The sequence below is a fragment of the Bufo bufo genome, chromosome 6 (genome assembly GCF_905171765.1).
Source record: "Bufo bufo chromosome 6, aBufBuf1.1, whole genome shotgun sequence".
NCBI classification, from domain to species: Eukaryota; Metazoa; Chordata; class Amphibia; order Anura; family Bufonidae; genus Bufo; species Bufo bufo.
Window position 1 is genome coordinate 207,128,626 of NC_053394.1, and position 21,975 is coordinate 207,150,600.

General features: G+C 47.1%; 1 protein-coding gene across 3 annotated transcripts in view; it reads left to right on the plus strand.

The window, feature by feature from the left end:
- The window catches only part of SAMD8 (sterile alpha motif domain containing 8), a 192,340-nt gene that overhangs the window by 129,644 nt on the left and 40,721 nt on the right, over positions 1–21,975 (plus strand). For all 3 annotated transcript variants that reach the window (XM_040436409.1, XM_040436410.1, XM_040436411.1), the window contains one exon: positions 5,995–6,112. In XM_040436409.1, coding sequence (XP_040292343.1) covers positions 5,995–6,112 — 118 coding nt within the window. The remainder of the gene's footprint in view (positions 1–5,994; positions 6,113–21,975) is intronic.

Sequence of the window (21,975 nt, forward strand, 5' to 3'; positions counted from 1 at the left end):
TCTACAAACAATGTGCTGATGACAAGACCCGAGTGGTTTGCACGCTGTGCAATCAGAGCCTGAAGCGAGGCATTAACGTTCTGAACCTTAGCACAACCTGCATGACCAGGCACCTGCATGCAAAGCATGAACTGCAGTGGAGTAAACACCTTAAAAACAAGGAAGTCACTCAGGCTCCCCCTGCTGCCTCTTCTGCTGCTGCTGCCGCCGCCTCGGCCTCTTCTGCTGCTGCTGCCGCCGCCTCGGCCTCTTCTGCTGCTGCCGCCGCCTCGGCCTCTTCTGCTGCTGCTGCCGCCGCCTCGGCCTCTTCTGCTGCTGCTGCCGCCGCCTCAGCCTCTTCCTCTGCCTCTGGAGGAACGTTGGCACCTGCCGCCCAGCAAACATGGGATGTACCACCAACACCACCACCTGCGTCACCAAGCATCTCAACCATGTCACACGGCAGCGTTCAGCTCTCCATCTCACAAACATTTGAGAGAAAGCGTAAATTCCCACCTAGCCACCCTCGATCCCTGGCCCTCAAGGCCAGCATTTCTAAACTACTGGCCTATGAAATGCTGTCATTTAGGCTGGTGGACACACACAGCTTCAAACAGCTCATGTCACTTGCTGTCCCACAGTATGTTGTTCCCAGCCGCCACTACTTCTCCAAGAGAGCCGTGCCTTCCCTGCACAAACAAGTGTCCGATAAAATCAAGTGTGCACTGCGCAACGCCATCTGTGGCAAGGTCCACCTAACCACAGATACGTGGACCAGTAAGCACGGCCAGGGACGCTATATCTCCCTAACTGCACACTGGGTAAATGTAGTGGCGGCTGGGCCCCAGGTGGAGAGCTGTTTGGCGCACGTCCTTCCGCCGCCAAGGATCGCAGGGCAACATTCTTTGCCTCCTGTCTCCTCCTCCTCCTACTCAGCTTCCTCCTCCTCTTCTTCCACCTGCTCATCCAGTCAGCCACACACCTTCACCACCAACTTCAGCACAGCACGGGGTAAACGTCAGCAGGCCATTCTGAAACTCATATGTTTGGGGGACAGGCCCCACACCGCACAGGAGTTGTGGCGGGGTATAGAACAACAGACCGACGAGTGGTTGCTGCCGGTGAGCCTCAAGCCCGGCCTGGTGGTGTGCGATAATGGGCGAAATCTCGTTGCAGCTCTGGGACTAGCCGGTTTGACGCACATCCCTTGCCTGGCGCATGTGCTGAATTTGGTGGTGCAGAAGTTCATTCGCAACTACCCCGACATGTCAGAGCTGCTGCATAAAGTGCGGGCCGTCTGTTCGCGCTTCCGGCGTTCACACCCTGCCGCTGCTCGCCTGTCTGCGCTACAGCATAACTTCCGCCTTCCCGCTCACCGCCTCATATGCGACGTACCCACCAGGTGGAACTCCACCTTGCATATGCTGGACAGACTGTGCGAGCAGCAGCAGGCCATAGTGGAGTTTCAGCTGCAGCACGAACGGGTCAGTCGCACTGTGGATCAGACACACTTCACCACCAATGACTGGGCCTCCATGCGAGACCTGTGTGCCCTGTTGCGCTGTTTCGAGTACTCCACCAACATGGCCAGTGGCGATGACGCCGTTATCAGCGTTACAATACCACTTCTATGTCTCCTTGAGAAAACACTTAGGGCGATGATGGAAGAGGAGGTGGCCCAGGAGGAAGAGGAGGAAGAGGGGTCATTTTTAGCACTTTCAGGCCAGTCTTTTCGAAGTGACTCAGAGGGAGGTTTTTTGCAACACCAGAGGCCAGGTACAAATGTGGCCAGACAGGGCCCACTAGTGGAGGACGATGAGGAGGAGGTGGAGGAGGATGAGGATGAAGCATGTTCACAGCGGGGTGGCACCCAAAGCAGCTCGGGCCCATCACTGGTGCGTGGCTGGGGGGAAACAGAGGACGATGACGATACGCCTCCCACAGAGGACAGCTTGTCCTTAACTCTGGGCAGCCTGGCACACATGAGCGACTACATGCTGCAGTGCCTGCGCAACGACAGCAGAGTTGCCCACATTTTAACGTGTGCGAACTACTGGGTTGCCACCCTGCTGGATCCCCGGTACAAAGACAATGTGCCCACCTTACTTCCTACACTGGAGCGTGATAGGAAGATGCGCGAGTACAAGCGCACGTTGGTAGACGCGCTACTGAGAGCATTCCCAAATGTCACAGGGGAACCAGTGGAAGCCCAAGGCGAAGGCAGAGGAGGAGCAAGAGGTCGCCAACGCAGCTGTGTCACGCCCAGCTCCTCTGAGGGCAGGGTTAGCATGGCAGAGATGTGGAAAAGTTTTGTCAACACGCCACAGCTAAGTGCACCACCACCTGATACGGAACGTGTTAGCAGGAGGCAACATTTCACTAACATGGTGGAACAGTACCTGTGCACACCCCTCCACGTACTGACTGATGGTTCGGCCCCATTCAACTTCTGGGTCTCCAAATTGTCCACGTGGCCAGAGCTAGCCTTTTATGCCTTGGAGGTGCTGGCCTGCCCGGCGGCCAGCGTTTTGTCTGAACGTGTATTCAGCACGGCAGGGGGCGTCATTACAGACAAACGCAGCCGCCTGTCTACAGCCAATGTGGACAAGCTGACGTTCATAAAAATGAACCAGGCATGGATCCCACAGGACCTGTCCATCCCTTGTGCAGATTAGATATTAACTACCTCCCCTTAACAATATATTATTCTACTCCAGGGCACTTCCTCATTCAATACTATTTTTAATTTCATTTTACCATTATATTGCGGGGCAACCCAAAGTTGAATGAACCTCTCCTCTTTCTGGGTGCCGGGGCCTAAATGTGTGACAGTGGCCTGTTCCAGTGGTGGGTGACGTGAAGCCTGATTCTCTGCTATGACATGAAGACTGATTCTGCGCTGACATAAGGCCAGATTCTCTGTTACGGGACCTCTCTCCTCTGCCTGGGTGCCTGGGCCTAAATGTGTGACAGTGGCCTGTTCCAGTGGTGGGTGACGTGATGCCTGATTCTCTGCTATGACATGAAGACAGATTCTGTGCTGACATAAGGCCAGATTCTCTGTTACAGGACCTCTCTCCTCTGTCTGGGTGCCGGGGCCTAAATGTGTGACAGTGGCCTGTTCCAGTGGTGGGTGACGTGAAGCCTGATTCTCTGCTATGACATGAAGACTGATTCTGCGCTGACATAAGGCCAGATTCTCTGTTACGGGACCTCTCTCCTCTGCCTGGGTGCCTGGGCCTAAATGTGTGACAGTGGCCTGTTCCAGTGGTGGGTGACGTGATGCCTGATTCTCTGCTATGACATGAAGACAGATTCTGTGCTGACATAAGGCCAGATTCTCTGTTACAGGACCTCTCTCCTCTGTCTGGGTGCCGGGGCCTAAATGTGTGACAGTGGCCTGTTCCAGTGGTGGGTGACGTGAAGCCTGATTCTCTGCTATGACATGAAGACAAATTCTGTGCTGACATAAGGCCAGATTCTCTGTTACGGGACCTCTCTCCTCTGCCTGGGTCTAAATGTGTGACAGTGGCCTGTTCCAGTGGTGGGTGACGTGAAGCCAGATTCTCTGCTATGGCATGAAGAGACTGATTCTGTGCTGACATGAAGCCAGATTCTCTGCTATGGCATGAAGAGACTGATTCTCTGCTGACGTGAAGCCAGATTCTCTGCTATGGGACCTCTGTCCAATTGATATTGGGTCATTTTTATTTTTTTAATTTTTATTTTAATTCATTTCCCTATCCACATTTGTTTGCAGGGGATTTACCTACATGTTGCTGCCTTTTGCAGCCCTCTAGCTCTTTCCTGGGCTGTTTTACAGCCTTTTTAGTGCCCAAAAGTTCGGGTCCCCATTGACTTCAATGGGGTTCGGGTTCGGGACGAAGTTCGGGTCGGGTTCGGATCCCGAACCCGAACATTTCCGGGAAGTTCGGCCGAACTTCTCGAACCCGAACATCCAGGTGTTAGCTCAACTCTACTAATAAGCACTTCCATTATGGAAATGTTCGTTAGTACAGAAGGTCACTGTACTCACGGATTCCTGGTCTTCAGCGGCTCGCTGTGCTATGACTGGTTCAAAATATTTTTTTTCTTTTCCTCCTTAAAAATCTAGGTGCGTCTTATAAAGCGAAAAATACTGTATATACCTACACTGCGTGCAGAATTATTAGGCAAATGAGTATTTTGACCCCATCATCCTCTTTATGCATGTTGTCTTACTCCAAGCTGTATAGGCTCGAAAGCCTACTACCAATTAAGCATATTAGGTGATGTGCATCTCTGTAATGAGAAGGGGTGTGGTCTAATGACATCAACACCCTATATTAGGTGTGCATAATTATTAGGCAACTTCCTTTCCTTTGGCAAAATGGGTCAAAAGAAGGACTTGACAGGCTCAGAAAAGTCAAAAATAGTGAGATATCTTGCAGAGGGATGCAGCACTCTTAAAATTGCAAAGCTTCTGAAGCGTGATCATCGAACAATCAAGCGTTTCATTCAAAATAGTCAACAGGGTTGCAAGAAGCGTGTGGAAAAACCAAGGCGCAAAATAACTGCCCATGAACTGAGAAAAGTCAAGCGTGCAGCTGCCAAGATGCCACTTGCCACCAGTTTGGCCATATTTCAGAGCTGCAACATCACTGGAGTGCCCAAAAGCACAAGGTGTGCAATACTCAGAGACATGGCCAAGGTAAGAAAGACTGAAAGACGACCACCACTGAACAAGACACACAAGCTGAAATGTCAAGACTGATTTTTCTAAGGTTTTATGGACTGATGAAATGAGAGTGAGTCTTGATGGGCCAGATGGATGGGCCCGTGGCTGGATTGGTAAAGGGCAGAGATCTCCAGTCCGACTCAGACGCCAGCAAGGTGGAGGTGGAGTACTGGTTTGGGCTGGTATCATCAAAGATGAGCTTGTGGGGCCTTTTCGGGTTGAGGATGGAGTCAAGCTCAACTCCCAGTCCTACTGCCAGTTTCTGGAAGACACCTTCTTCAAGCAGTGGTACAGGAAGTCTGCATCCTTCAAGAAAAACATGATTTTCATGCAGGACAATGCTCCATCACACGCGTCCAAGTACTCCACAGCGTGGCTGGCAAGAAAGGGTATAAAAGAAGAAAATCTAAGGACATGGCCTCCTTGTTCACCTGATCTGAACCCCATTGAGAACCTGTGGTCCATCATCAAATGTGAGATTTACAAGGAGGGAAAACAGTACACCTCTCTGAACAGTGTCTGGGAGGCTGTGGTTGCTGCTGCACGCAATGTTGATGGTGAACAGATCAAAACACTGACAGAATCCATGGATGGCAGGCTTTTGAGTGTCCTTGCAAAGAAAGGTGGCTATATTGGTCACTGATTTGTTTTTGTTTTGTTTTTGAATGTCAGAAATGTATATTTGTGAATGTTCAGATGTTATATTGGTTTCACTGGTAAAAATAAATAATTGAAATGGGTATATATTTGTTTTTTGTTAAGTTGCCTAATAATTATGCACAGTAATAGTCACCTGCACACACAGATATCCCCCTAAAATAGCTAAAACTAAAAACAAACTAAAAACTACTTCCAAAAATATTCAGCTTTGATATTAATGAGTTTTTTGGGTTCATTGAGAACATGGTTGTTGTTCAATAATAAAATTAATCCTCAAAAATACAACTTGCCTAATAATTCTGCACTCCCTGTATATATAAATACGAGTAATACATATCAACTCAAATTCGCCACTAACATGAAGTATGATGTGTCACGAGAAAACTATCTCGGATTTGCTTGGATAAGTAAAACCTTTCAAATCTATTACCACATGAAGTGACTCGTCAGATTTGTTAGAATAGCCAGGGTCAGGAAGGTAAAAAATGTCAAGGTCTTGAACAGGTTAAAGTTCATTTTCTCTGCTGTGGTACCACTATTAACCACTATAGGTATGTTTAAGTTTGTCGTACACCCAGTGTTCTTAGTGGCTTGTTAGGCAAAATTCTTAATTTAAATCCGGTTTCATTCTCTTTCAGGTCTATCCTTTTACGCCGACTTTGTAGCTTGATGGGGACTGTCTTTCTTTTGCGGTGTGTCACCATGTTTGTTACATCATTGTCTGTTCCTGGTGAACATTTGCAGTGTTCAGGAAAGGTAAGAAGTCTTAAATAAATAAATATATATATATATATAAAAGAAAATCCAGCGGGAGCACCACCCTGGACGATGGGTGCAATGTCCAAAGGGGGACAACGGCAATCCCCAATAGTATAAAGGAGAAAGCAGGACTGCACTCCGGATTGTGATGAAAATCAAAGTAGTTTTATTCACCCATAGTATGGCAAATCTTGCGACGTTTCAGCTCATACGAGCCTTTCTCAAGCATAGAGACAGTGAAAGTGAACACATATAAAGCGTTACAAAAAGTGTTACACCCATGAGGGTGTGGTTACAATCAGCGTAAATTACAAACATATGATACAAATATAAAGTGCATATTCATCAAAGTGACTGGTGTTATACGTTCTATATTATCAGGATACAATCCCTTTTATATAGAGCGAAACATATAAAAAACTTTTGTTCCAATTAGAATAATATAATAGTGACAACATACTGAATAAGGATCCCAGAAGTGAAACCAGGAAAGCCATGGAGCCCACATATACCGTCACGTTCCCTTGGCGTCTTGATCTCCTCAATGCGCATGACCAGGATGACGACATTGTGTGAGTCACAATATGAGAATAGTGCGCATGCGCTCTGTAAAGTGACCGCTAACAACGCCATCTTTCTTTAGGGAGGATTGCCCTATGTCTACGTTCACATCCATCACATAGATAATAACTGGACCAAGTATATGCCCCAAAACAGTGACTATAGGACGGGATACATAGAGAGTGTATAGCGGACCGCAGCAGGGATCTCCTACAAATACCAGCATTAGGACCGGGATCCCCACCTCTCGGAAGGGACACCGGACCATGGGGCCATGTATGCCGGAGGGGGACATCTCCATGAACCCCGCCGACAGCCGAACCCACTTGCTGGAAATAATGCGGTTATAGAGGGGTTATCCCTCACAGTTGCAGAGACAGCAGCGCACTAAGGCTTAATGGTATATCTGGAGTGGCGCGTAGAGGATAAGACGCTGTAGTTGGTACTGGGCTGCATCGCTTCCAACAGGCTACAGTCCGGGGATCCAAATCCAACATTGTGAAGATTAAAAACTCTAAAAGGCAAAAAGAAATATAGATAAATTAGTTTCAAGGTTCATGTTCTATTATAGTTATGGTTACATATAGTTCTTTCACAAATCTCCTGCACTATTACATGTATCGGGAAAGCGAATCACATACATCCATGGAAAACAAGGGCAAGCAACACATCCACAGACATCTACCTGAACTCTACATTTAAGCCTCTTGGGTGCAAGCTATCCAAATCGTATATACACCGCAATTCTCTTTTTTTCAACATTGCTAAACGGTCTCCGCCTCTTCTAGGAAGCACAACATGATCTAAAATCCAGCATCTCAGATCCCGCTCGGTATGCCCTAGGGATCGAAAGTGTCTGGAAACTGGTAAATCAACACGTTTCTTTCTTATCGAATTCCTATGGTTGTTCAATCTCAGTTTTAATTCTGTGGACGTTTCACCAATATATATTAGGTCACAAGGACATGCTAGCACATAGATTACATAAGATGATGAGCAATTTAGATGAAATTTGATAGGATATTCCTTATGTGTAGAGGGATGTATGAAGGATCTAGACTTGCATATATAGCGGCAATTTACGCAGTTGAGACACGGATAACAACCATGTCCCGACTGTGACAATGTTCGCTGTACACTAATTTTCTTGGGGCCTACATCCGCTCTAACTAAGTGATCCTTAATGTTTTGACTTTTCCGATATGATAGAAGGGGAGGAGACTTAAGTTCAGGAACATCTTTAATGGACCTACCAAGGATGCTCCAATTATCCTTGAGGATACGTCCCATCTCCACACTGCACTCAGAGTATGTGGACATGAAAGGTATCCTCCGGAGTTTTTGTGGAGTGGATGAAGTTTTTCTAGTGTCATTATTTTTCACTACAAGACCGGAGTGCTGCCCTCATTTCATCGTTCATTAAAAGAATCCGCACCGTCGCATTTACAATCACGAAATTTGGCACACGGGTACATCAGGTGTTTTAGACTAGGTCTCAGCTCTCTGTCTCCACTGAAAGTGTTGTTTCCTTCTCAATGCACTTTTTTTTTAAATCAGATAATTCTTATTACTTTTTCAAGAAAATTTGTTATACAAGTACAACAACATCCACGAGGACCAAATTGCTTCAAATTTTTTCATCGAGTTCCTTTTCAAGTAAACATATTCCTCCAGCTTAACCAGTGTGTGCACCCTACCAACTACTTCCTGAATCGTAGGAGCTGACTCATCAATCCAGTGAAATGCTATGTATTTCCTTGCTTGATACAATATTCTCATAACAGCCACCTTTTTTTTTAGCATGCTTCTTGGCACTTTCACAAAGCCAAGTAAGCAGGTCAGTGGGCTAACCTCTAGGCTAATTTGAAAAACCCTATTTATAAGTTCCACTATCTCAACCCAATACCTCCTCAAACTTGGGCAGTTCCACATAAGATGAATCAAGTTTGCACTCGTGATATTACAACGTGGGCATACATCATCCCCCTATAGCCCATTTTGAATAGTAGTGCAGGTGTTCTATAAACCCTATGCAGGAGATACAACTGGGAGATCCTATATGGCTCGCTTAATGACAACCCCGGTAAGTCAGTGAGAATTTCTTCCCATTGCTCCTCAGTCAGATCCTCAATATCCGTCTTCCATTTCTCATACAATTTCAGTGGGTTGGATTTATCAACTTCCGCCCTGAGTGTGTTATAATAGATGGATATCACCCCACTAGTGGTCCCTGCCCTCGCTGTGTAATCAATGATAGGATATCTGGATGCCTGCTGAACCTTCCCCTTCTTTTCCTGAGTCTGAATAGCATGCCTCAGCTGTAGATATACATAAAAATACTTATGCGGAATATCAAATTCCTGTCTCAAAACTCTTCAATGACTTGTCCGAGAACAATTGAGCCATCTTACCCAACCCATATTGCTCCCATAGTTGCCCTCCACTAACTTTGTTTAATTCAGAGTATAAGCAATTAGGCCATATAGGTGTGTGGGCATTATACCCAGTAATATTCATCCTTTCTTTAGTTTTCCACCATATTTTATGTATCATGCTTATCAACGGATATTGAGCACCATGAGAATGAAATGATCCATCCTCCAAAGCTGACAATAAACAAGTACGGTGTATCAAGTGCTGAATAATGCGACCTGCATTGTTCAATTGAGACTAATCTCCCCATCCTCTGAAAGGCTGTAGCTGGGCTGCAATATAATAGGACCAAGGGTCTGGTACTGCCAATCCCCCTTGTGTTTTAGGCCGCTGAATGGTTGAAAGTTTAATCCTAGGTACACCTCCCCTCCATATTAAATCTCTGAATACTGCGTTGACAGTGTTAAAAAACGTAAACGGGATCCAGATCGGTGCATTATGGAGGAGGTATAGAAGTTTTGGCATTAATATCATTTTCAAGAGATTAACCCGACCAATTACAGATAAGGGCAATTTGCTAGAGGCCTGTATTTTTTTTCCGAAATTCAGTGAGCATTGGCACCAGATTCAGACGTTCATAGTCAACTAGATTTGCAGTTACCCACACCCCCAAATATTTTAAGGATGTCACCACCTATAAACCCTCCCGTATAGGGTGGCGGCCTAATATTACTACTACCTAAGGGTAATAAGGCAGACTTTGACCAGTTAATTACTAACCCAGACATATTCCCAAATTGATTAATGATTGCCGTTGCAGCAGGAAGAGACTGCTCCCAATCATCCAAGAACAAAAGCAAGTCATCGGCATATAAAGCCACTTTTTCTTTCTTCAATAAAAAGACAATTATACAAAAAAAAAAGCCACTTTTTCTATTCTAGATCCATATTGAAGACCCTTGACTGTAGCAGCCATTCTCAGAGCTTCCGCCAAGGGCTCCACCGCCACCGCGAAAAGAAGCGGTGACAGTGGACACCCCTGTCTAGTTCCCCTAAACAGCATGAACGGGTCAGACAGATCGCCATTAACCCTCACCGCCTCTATAGGGCAAGCATACAGTAGTTGAACCCATGAAATAAATTCGACTCCAAAACCCATTTTCTTAAGCACCAACCATAGATAACGCCATTCCACGCTATCAAACGCCTTGGCCGCATCAAGAGATGCGACCGCCGCGGTCGAGGTGTGGACATGGGTTGCTTGAATGTTCAGAAATAGACGTCTGATATTCACCGCAGTCGACATATTGGGCATAAAGCCTGCTTGATCCTGACATATTAAGGTGGTTATCACTGAGTTCAGAGGGTTCGCTAATACTTTTGCTAAAAGTTTGATATCAACTGGGAGTAAAGAAATGGGTCTATAAGATTCAGCTTCAAGTACATCTTTACCTGGTTTAGGCAGGAGCGCAATGACCGCTTCATTCATGGAATCGGGGAGCCGACCCCGCCGCTTGGCATCATTACAGACCTCAAGTAATTGAGGAAGGAGAATGCTGGAATAGTGTTTGTATACCTCAGCCGGCAAGCGATCCCTGCCTGGGGCTTTATTATTGGACATTGTACCCAGGGCCGGCCTTTGGGGTGTGCGGGCTGTGCGGCCGCACAGGGCGCCATAGCAACAGGGGCGCCGGGCGGCCGACAGCTCGCAATGTAATATGCGGCAGGTGAGGCGGCACTTGTGTTCTCCCTCGGGGCGGGCCCCCCGCCCCCTCCATCTCCCCTCCCCCTCCATCTCCCCTCCCCTGTATTTAGCAGGGATGACCCGGCGCCCGTTGCGGTTTAAAAAAACAAAAAGTTGCTTATATAAGTTCGGGCGGCCGGCGGCGCCCCTCATGCTGCGCCGCCTGAGCGGCTGAGGCTGAGCGCTTGCTGCTCTAAAGAATCCTGCCTGCGCCTGCTGTGTGCTGTTGTTAATGTAGCGTGGCCGAGCTCTGTTCGGTCCGCGGTACAGGAGCTTTTGTTTCTTGTACCCGGCCGGACTGACAGGAAGTGCTCACTTAGTGTGCACTTCCTGTCAGTCTGGCCGGGTACAGGAAACAAATGCTCCTGTACCGCGGATCGAACAGAGCTCGGCCACGCTACACTAGAGGTGGAGGTGGGAGTAGAATGAGTGACAAGGGGGGAGGAAATAATGAGAGTGAAAAGGGGGGAGGGGGGAGGAAATAATGAGTGGGGAGGGGGGGGAATGAGTGACAAGGGGGGAGGGGGGGGAAATAATGAGAGTGACAAGGGAGAGGGGGGAATAATGAGAGTGACAAGGGAGGGGGGGGTGGAATAATGAGAGTGACAAGGGAGGGGGGGGTGGAATAATGAGAGTGACAAGGGAGAGGGGGGGGAATAATGAGAGTGACAAGGGAGGGGGGGTGGAATAATGAGAGTGACAAGGGAGAGGGGGGGAATAATGAGAGTGACAAGGGGGGAGGGGGGGAATAATGAGAGTGACAAGGGAGAGGGGGGGGAATAATGAGAGTGACAAGGGGGGGGGGGGGAGAAGAGAGTGCCAATGGAGTCCCCAGAGCCAGACAGCAGCCAGAGTCCAGATCATCTTATTGTCCTGGTGGTAAGTAGACAATGCAATATGTTTATTATTTAATTGTTTAGTTATTAATACTACATTTGAAACTAATTTTCTCAGCTGGACACCGGCCGACACTGCGCATGTGCTGGGAGCGTCACCAGCGGTTAGGGTAGGGAAAAAGCACTGGCCCATACGTAATTTTTCCCTTCCCTAACCGCTGGTGAGGCTCCCGGTGCATGCGCAGTGTCGGCCGGTGTTCAGCTGAGAACATCCATCTGATCACTGCGCCTGCGCATTGGCCCATAGTTTTTCCCTACCCTAACCGCCGGCGAGGCTCCTGGTGCATGCGCACTCTGCTGTGAAATCTCCCTAACCTGTCGTTGTGCGCCTGCGCGGCGCTGCACACCTCCTCACGTCATGTCCGGTGCGACCGGAAGTTACGAGGGTAGGGAAATTTCACGAAGTAGGGAAGTATAACATTACACCGGCCTTTGGGGTGTGTGGGCTGGTAACTACTTGGTTGGATAGTCAGCCAGCCTATGCCATGATGCCAGCAACAAGCAGTGTTTTTATTTTTTTTTGGGCGGGGGGGGCGCCACAAGGTTAGCTCGCACAGGGCGCCTGAACACCTAAGGCCGGTCCTGATTGTACCTAATGCTACCTCTAGCTCCTGAACAGTAATAGGACCATCTAACAGTGCCTTATGTTCACTTGATAGGGTATGTAATTCTAGGGGCTGCAAGAATTGATCAATCTCCACATCCATAACTTTTAATTTAGATTTATATAGTGTGGAATAAAAGGAATACATGACCTGGAGCAAATGCGGTGGTTCAGTTTGGATAACACCATACGTATCCCTCAAGGCTGCAATGTACGTAGGTTGTAACTGGGCTTTAGATATTAGTGCCAAAAGTCTACCCGCTCTCTCCCCTTCCTCATAGAAGGTTTGTTTTTGAAAGAATCGTTTGTTTTTCGCCTGCACCAATAACCTGTCATTCAATTTTTGTTGGGATTCTTTCCATTTATCTCTAGTAGCGTCCTGTGGTTGCAAAATATAATCCGCCTCTGCTGCCTCTACTTCCATAATTAACTTTCTAGTGTGCGCCCTAGATTCACTCTTTTTCCTGTTGACTTCTGCTATAAGCAAGCCCCTTAAGAACTCTTTCATAGTCTCCCACACTACTGACTTGGTTGCGGACGGTAAATTAATCTGGAAGAATTCCTTACGTTTTTCACCAATTCCGCCAGCATCTGGTAGGAGAGGCAACCAGTAAGGATTAAACTTCCAACCCCCACCCCTATGACTTCGCGTTGTACGGAGGTCAAGCACTGCAAGCACCTGTGAATGGTCTGAGATCCTGCGTGGCAAATACTGTACTTCCCTTACGTATTGTCCTATAAGGGCATTCCCAAGAATGAGGTCAATTCTGGATAAAGAATTATATGTGCTAGAGCAGCAAGAAAACTGCTTCACTGACGGGTTCTTCAACCTCCAAAAATCTAGCAACATAGCTTCTTGCATCAGAACCCCAAAAGGTGTAATTCCATTCGTTTGAGGAGTTTGCCCCGCCCCCATTCTATCTAGATTATGATCAAGGATGTTATTGAAGTCCCCCAGTAATAGAACCGGAACATCAGGCACATCTGCTATAAACTGTAGTATACCTTTAAGTACCGCCGGTGAGTATGGCGGCGGGATGTACACACAGTGTAAACAGACATATCTCCCCTCTTTGTCCACCTTTTTAGTAATGCATGTAAACACAATTGATCTGTGTATCAGGAGACTCACCCCCCTTGCATAGGACGAGAAAGTGGAATGGTAACAGTGTCCTGCCCACTTAGGGGTAAGCAATTTGGTCTGGTCCGAGGTAAGGTGAGTCTCCTGCACACAACAAATCAATGGTTGATGTTGACTTAAGCAATCCATAACTGCTCGCCTTTTAATTACATCCTTAATCCCCCGTACATTCCAGCTGAGAACATTAACCTTCCCTGCCATACTCGAATATCCATAAATGTACAAATCTAGCGCCCAGACTAATAGCCCTAGGAGAGCAAACATAACAGTAAGTCATATCATATTCAGTCAGTAGACTAATACCTGCATCCCCCTTTACAGTGCATGCATTTAGGTTAAACAAAACATCCCCCCACCCCTCTCCCCAAAACTTTCCTTCCCAAACATTTCAAGCTATTACTCAAAACCGCGGCCACCTCAATAACGGGTCCCACTATAACACCTAAATAAGGCCTGTGGGAAGAGATATACAACCCGCTATTAGAGTTAGTTGAGTGCCTAAAACTTCTCTCCTATCACTTGGAGAAAAGGTTAAAGTATACCCAGAAACAAATGTGGGTGCGTAACCACTAGGTAGCGAGCTCAAAAAAGGGCGGAGAACCTCCTCTCTCCTTACTCCTCGGACAATTATATGAGAAAACAGTTAAGGAATGATTATATTTATCTGACTATACATTCCAGTGGTATTACAGTAAGATTCCTATTCACATACCCTCATCATACACAGCACCACTCCTGAGCACTCACACCCAAACACAACCAGGCCTCATCAAACAGGATTATATGACCTGAGCCAATAAACATGCTGGCGCTTCTCCACTCATGGAACAGTCGTGTTTCGCTGCAAGCTGCCTCTCATGACGATCCAACCACCTTGCTGCCTCTTTCGGATCCTCAAAAAAATGTGTGGTCCCCAGTGCGGCCACCCGTAACTTGGCCGGGTACATCATGGAATAAGACACGCCATGTGCCCGCAGACGCCTCTTCACATCTGTAAATCTGGCCCTTCGCTTCTGGACTTCTTGTGAATAACCCGGGAAGAGTGCTACTTTATGGCCATCAACAGACAAGTCAGGTTTATCCTGCGCTTTTCTTAAAATAATGTCCCGGTCTCTGAAGTGCAGGATCTTGATCAGGATTGTTCTAGGTGGGGCACCCGGCGGTAAAGGACGCGTAGGGACCCTGTGGGCCCTTTCCACGGCAAATAAAGGAGTCGGTACATCCGCGCCAAAGTTCTCCCGTAGCCAGGATTCAAAAAATTCCAACAGGTTTCCGCCTTCCACTTTCTCTGGCGCCCCCACCACTCGTACGTTATTTTGGCGGCATCGGTTTTCAAGATCATCCTGCTTTGCAGCAATAATGTCCAATCTCATTGAATAGTCCCTCACATTTTTAGTCAGAGGTGCCATGGCGTCCTCCATTTCCCCCACCCGACCTCCCAGAGCAGTCGTGCGGTCAGCCAATTTTCTCATATCATGCCGCACTTTGGAGACATCTTCCTTATTGGCCCCCACTTGCATGGTAAGGGTGTTCAGCGACTTGCCACATTTAGTTATGGCCTGCATGACATCTTTTAGAGTCGGCTCCTCTGAATCAGAATCAGGCGTTTCTGAGGGTAAACTGTCGCTTACATCAGCTAGAGCGCCAAATCTATTTGAATGAGCCGCCGGAATGCTATCCGGATCAGGCCCTTCAGTGTCAGAGTCCACATCAGACAGGTCCTCAGTAGCCACCGTTTTCCTAGGAGTACCTTTCCCAGAGGCAGCAGTCGACACTCGTGCATATTTCTCAAGCTTAGCCGCCGCTTCTTTCTGAAGTTCCGTGACGCGGCCCGAGCGCCCAGGAGTGGCGCAGGCGCCATCTTGGCTCTCCTTCTCCGACCCTCTCTGCTCCTTCCTACGGGTCATGATGGCCGGATGCAGTCTCCCCAACAATTCAGGGGGTTCTCTAATGTCCGTCCGATAAGGTACAATCAGGATAGGCTTAAAATCAGGAGCTTATCAGGATAAATTCGCCGAGGTAACGGAGGAGCTCTGTACCACACGTCCGCTCACATGCTCCGCTAGGCCACCCCCCTTCTCAATGCACCTTGATTCCTTCCTTTGTCCCTGAAGACAGGCGCCTGGAGAACTATCAGTGACACATGTAGTATGACGTCAGTAACAGTTCTATTTATTCCTTGCCATACAGGCCCTTATATACATTCATGCATACATACAAGAACAGCTGCAGCTCTCATTATAATAATGCTGACTAGGAACAGTTCCTTATACAGACAGAAGGTCAATGTAAATATAGTCACCCTTTAATATGATGTCACCCAACCTCCTATCCTTCATACAGATCAATCTATTTAACCCTTCAATCCCCTCTTAAGTCATGAATATGACTTATCTTCTTTCTCTCATAGAGAGGTAAGTAGCATATGATTGTCCAGGGTCTGTGGATTTTGGACACATTACACAAAACATCTTTGGGAAGGGATGCATTGGATACAACAACATTTGACAATCAAGGAAGCAATTATAATTATAATACTGATCAATAATGTTCTTAACCAACTCAAATCCGGCAGCCAGCTCAATAGCCAGTCCCACCAAGAGGATGAATCAACATCTTTCCCGATATTAATAGCAATTTCATGTAACGCTTGACTATGGGACTGGATTGATCTGGAATGATCAGATAAATTAAAGCAACACATTCCTTTAAAATCTTGACATCCTATATTGTGTTTCAGTAACAGATAATCTACAGTGAATCTAGTTTCTAGCACTGCTCCTCTTACGCCTTGTATATCTAAAAGCATGTCTGATAAGGCGATAGAGGTATGATTCAGAGATTTAGCTAAGTCACATGCAATAGAATTTATAGTACGAGTATTATATATAGCCAGTCCAGGCACTCCTAATATAGAGGCGCCCAAACTTGTATATTCTGTACGGCTGAGAAGGGGTAAAGTAGAGTCACAGTCTTCTGATAAAATCTTGGTAACCGATCTGTAAGCTCTCCTGATAGGGGGTTGACTGGGAAGAGCCAAAGTCAGCCTGGATAACGCACAGGGACCTCCAATAACATTAGCAGGAATGTAATTGTAGGTGCTGTTACCACAAGAGAAAAACCATCCCTTAGGGAGCATTATATTATAGATAAAACTGGGAGTCACAATGGTCTTATTACAACTCATGGAATTATCCAGGGAGCTAGCAAGTCTACTATTCTTTTTACAAGTGTCGTCAATATAATCATATACACTGTTCTTAGGTAATCCACTTTTTATGTCTCTATTATCACAATATAAAGTCATATCCTGGGAAAAGGTAAAACAAGTCTCTCCTGCAGTCACGTTAATAGTAGTTATTCTAATATTATCCCTGCTATTTCCTCATTTCTGACACTCCCCACAGAAGTCATACAAGGGAATAAAACATTGTGTATTGTTAGCCATCGCCCAGACTTCAAGGAGGGATTCATCGGGTGTAGGCACAGCAATAACACATGTTTGTATAAGATCCCGTGGGCTCTGTAAGTCTTTAAGGCACAATAAACTAACATTTAGGGCATTTGCCATCCTGACTATACTATTCTGTTCAGAATAAAAGGGGACGGGAGCAAAGGGATCTTGCTCCTGAGCCCTTTTATATACTGGCCGATTATTTGGTGCACCGCAGAAGAAACTCATCTCCTCTGGGTGATAAATACATGTAGTAATAAACCAGACTGGCAAGAAAACACAAAGATTAATAATTATCAGCAGACAAACAAATCTCCCAGAATATTGTGGGGCCATCATCTTCAGCCTGTGGCAAGGCACTTTTCAGGGAAACTTCTTCTGAGCTCCCCTCTTTGTTCAGGGATTTCACACCTGCTTCACCCTCTTTATCTTTGTCCGTCACTGGAGAAGAAGCCTCAGGGACCCTTTTCACTCTGCTAGCGTGAATTCCAGATTGGAGCCTCTTCTGTGAGAATCACTGTTCTGGTGACTGCTACCACTCGGGTGGATGGTCCAAACGGGAACTCAGTCTGTTTTCGTCCTTTTGCCAGGCGCTGGACTATCACCACGTCTCCTGGTTGGAAGGGATGCGTAGGTTGCTGTGGAGAGAAAGGAGAGGCACGAGCAATATCTTGTTTAAATTGATCTAAGATGTCTACAAGTTTCTTCACATACTCTGCCTGTACCACTTCTAGATCCCCTTTTTTGTATCACAGGGGCCTTTGGACCCCAAGGGGTGGGGAAGGGTCTTCCCATTAGGACCTCAAATTGTGAGTAACCAGTATTCTTATTAGGCTGCATCCTAATTTCTGAGACATATAATACACCGTGAAAAATAAGATTGTACCTTTGATCTAAGACCTGGTATAAAAAAATCTCTCCGAATGAGGTCAGTGGTTGCCTGTGCTCCCCTATGGCCAAGGCCAAGACCATGATACTGTGCAATTAAAATCGGGGCGCTTGCAACTGGGATACATGGCTTCCCCTCTTTGCAGACAAGACCCGTATTAGGGTCTTGTACTGCACCTACCGACTGCCATTCTATTTTGTCACTACTGGTAGCCAAATCCTGGAGGCTGAGCAATAGATTGTCATGGAGAGAAAAAAAAAAGGAAGCAAAATGAGCAAGATGGAATTTAAGGAGCGCCAAGGGAGCTATTGGGTGGATCGTAAATGAAGAAAAAAGGAGAAGGTATTAGAAAAGGTCGTGTTCCAAGGCTGCACCCTAAAGTGGGCAGTGTAGAGGGATACACTGCGAAGGTTGCAGGTGTGTAGAAAATAGGATAGCTGATGACCCCAGAAAGTTTGTTGTTGAAAGCAAGGGTGACAGTTAGCGTAGGGGAGCCAAGACACGATCAAGCTTAATTAATGGGATTGTGGATTCCAGATTAGTTGGTAGGGCTGATTTTCATTGCTGTCATACAGGGCCGTTTCTAGGGGCGGGCGGGGCGCTGTCAGAAGGGGGGCGCCGGCAGGGGCGCCCTCTTGTCGTTTCTCTGCCTGTTTTTACTCTCGTGCCGTGCGCCCCCCCTGGCTCCCTCCCTCTGAGATCTCGCCTGACCTGCGCCCGAGTGCAGAGTCCTCTGTTCGTACGTACCGAGTCCAGTCACTCAGCTCCGGTACGTGCGGTGCGGGCGGCACTTACTGACGTCACGCGCCTGCTCCTCCCACTAGGCGGCGCAGGCGCGTGACGTACAGTGAGTGAGTGAGCGCCGCTGCTGAAAAGAAGCCTGCTGTGAGGATCCGGGACAGTAGGTCGACTCGGGTGCAATGTGGTTAAATTAAACAAACAATTTTTTTACAATGGGGACAGTGACACTGTGGATGGTCAGTGGGGGGGTGGGCATTAATTACAATGGAGGGCGGGGCCACGGTCACTGTGGGAGACATAAAAATGGGGGCCACTGTCACTGTGGGGGACATTAAGTTTAATAAGGATCACTATGGACATTATTTAGAATGGAGGCTGCTGTGGGTGTCATTATAACTGTATAATGTCTGATAGGCCTAGTCCTGAGCTGAGTTATATTACCCTGCCCATGCCCTGTATAATAATGTACCCATCCCTGATACCCCTTAGTTATATTACCCCGCTGGGGTAATATAACTAAGGGGTATCAGGGTACATTATTATACAGGGCAGGGTAATATAACTCAGGACTAGGCCTATCAGACATTATACAGTTATAATGACACCCACAGCAGCCTCCATTCTAAATAATGTCCATAGTGATCCTTATTAAAAATAATGTCCCCCCACAGGCAGGCTCTGCGGGCGGCTGTACGTCACGCACCGCATGACGTACAGTGAGTGAGGTAAGCACCACCGCCTGCACTGCCTGCCTGTTACCGCCCGCCTGGAGCAGTGCTGAAAAAGAAGCCTGCTGTGAGTGAGAGCCTGAGTCTGTGGGACAGTGCGTCACTGTGACCGTCCGTGCAATGTGGTTACACATTTTTTACAATGGGGAGACACTTATTTCATCGAGCAGTTTTAAGGGGGGGGGGGGGAGTTTTTTTGACACTCGCCCTGAGAGAAATTTTACCTAGAAACTGCACTGCTGTCATATAGTATAAAGGTGAGAGACAGAATATAATAATGACAAATTAAAATCCAATTAAAAAACAATTTAAAATTGGCGACTGAGTCTCAATTAGAAACTTACTTCACTAGGGAGGGAGGTATAGGATAAGCACATAACACCTATACCGTCTCCTCCCCCGCCGAGGTCGCTTGTCAGATGGTCAGACTTTGTTTCCACGTCCCCAAAAAGAATAGTAGCCAGGGTTTCCAAGGTGGAATAGTCCTTTCTTTATTTAATCTATAAAGCTCAACGCGTTTCGGGGTAGAGTCCCCTTTGTCAAGAGCAAAGTAGAGCATAGTTACATACAGAGAATACACATACACTCACCTAAAGAATTATTAGGAACACCTGTTCTATTTCTCATTAATGCAATTATCTAGTCAACCAATCACATGGCAGTTGCTTCAATGCATTTAGGGGTGTGGTCCTGGTCAAGACAACATCCTGAACTCCAAACTGAATATCAGAATGGGAAAGAAAGGTGATTTAAGCAATTTTGAGCGTGGCATGGTTGTTGGTGCCAGACAGGCCGGTCTAAGTATTTCACAATCTGCTCAGTTACTGGGATTTTCACGCACAACCATTTCTAGGGTTTACAAAGAATGGTGTGAAAAGGGAAAAACATCCAGTATGCGGCAGTCCTGTAGGCGAAAATGCCTTGTGGATGCTAGAGGTCAGAGGAGAATGGGCCGACTGATTCAAGCTGATAGAAGAGCAACGTTGACTGAAATAACCACTCGTTACAACCAAGGTATGCAGCAAAGCATTTGTGAAGCCACAACACGCACAACCTTGAGGCGGATGGGCTACAACAGCAGAAGACCCCACCGGATACCACTCATCTCCACTACAAATAGGAAAAAGAGGCTACAATTTGCACGAGCTCACCAAAATTGGACTGTTGAAGACTGGTAAAATGTTGCCTGGTCTGATGAGTCTCGATTTCTGTTGAGACATTCAAAGGGTAGAGTCCGAATTTGGCGTAAACAGAATGAGAACATGTATCCATCCTCTGATGGCTACTTCCAGCAGGATAATGCACCATGTCACAAAGCTCTAATCATTTCAAATTGGTTTCTTGAACATGACAATGAGTTCACTGTACTAAAATGGCCCCCACAGTCACTAGATCTCAACTCAATAGAGCATCTTTGGGATGTGGTGGAACGGGAGCTTCGTGCCCTGGATGTGCATCCCTCAAATCTCCATCAACTGCAAGATGCTATCCTATCAATATGGGCCAACATTTCTAAAGAATGCTATTAGGGATGTCCCGATACCGATACCAGTATCGGGACCGATACCGGGCATTTGCACGAGTACATGTACTCGTGCAAATGTCCCCGATACCACTGCCGATACCTGTGCGCCGCTTCTATGTGTCTGTGTCCGTCCGCAGCCTGCCCCTGCACCTCGCACAGCTGATACAGCTTCAGAGGCAGCAGCAGGCAGTGTGTAATAGGAGCCGACAGTGGAAGCTAGCTCCGCCCCGCCCCTCCCCGCCCTCCAACCAATCAGAGACTCACAGCACAGGGAGCGTAGTGCAGGGACTCAGAGAATCGTCTGACAGTTTATTAGTTAAAGAGGACCTTTCACCGATTCTTACCCTATGAACTAACTATACAGATAGGTAGAGCGGCACCCGGGGATCTCACTGCACTTACTATTATCCCCGGGCGCCGCTCCGTTCTCCTGCTTTGCCCTCCGGTATCTCCGTTCCCTAAGTTATGGTAGGCGGAGTCTGCCCTAGCGCTGGCCAATCGCACTGCAGAGCTCACAGCCTGGGAGAAAATAACCTCCCAGGCTGTGAGCTCTGCGCTGCGATTGGCCAGCGCTAGGGCAGACTCCGCCTACCATAACTTAGGGACTGGTATCTCCGCCTACTATAACTTAGTGAGCGGAGATACCGGAGGGCATAGCGGGAGAACGGAGCGGCGCCCGGGGATAATAGTAAGTGCAGTGAGATCCCCGGGTGCCGCTCTACCTATCTGTATAGTTAGTTCATAGGGTAAGAATCGGTGAAAGGTCCTCTTTAAAAGAATCCAATGAGTCACAGACCGTGTCATCGAGTCCCCACCAGGCTTCCTGCTCTGCGGCTCCCTGTAAGTCCGTCCGGGGGAAGGGGGGGGGCATTATTAGCATAGCATGTAGTGGAGCTGGGTGTGTACAGGGTGCATGTAGCAGAGCAGGAAGTCTGGCAGGGACTCGGTGACACAGTCTCTGACTCATTAGATTATTTTAAATAATAAACTCTCAGACGATTCTCTGAGTCCCTGCAATAACTATACATTGTAATTATATCAGTCTGCTCCACTGCATTCACTGCAGCAGAGCTGTGTTTGCCAGGAGCAAGTCCCTCTAAAGGTGATAGTGTCTGTCTTCTATGGCCCTGGTCCTTCCCTTCCTGCTTGCAAGCTGCACATTGATCTCTAAAATCAGGCATTAGGGCAAGAAGAAATATACATT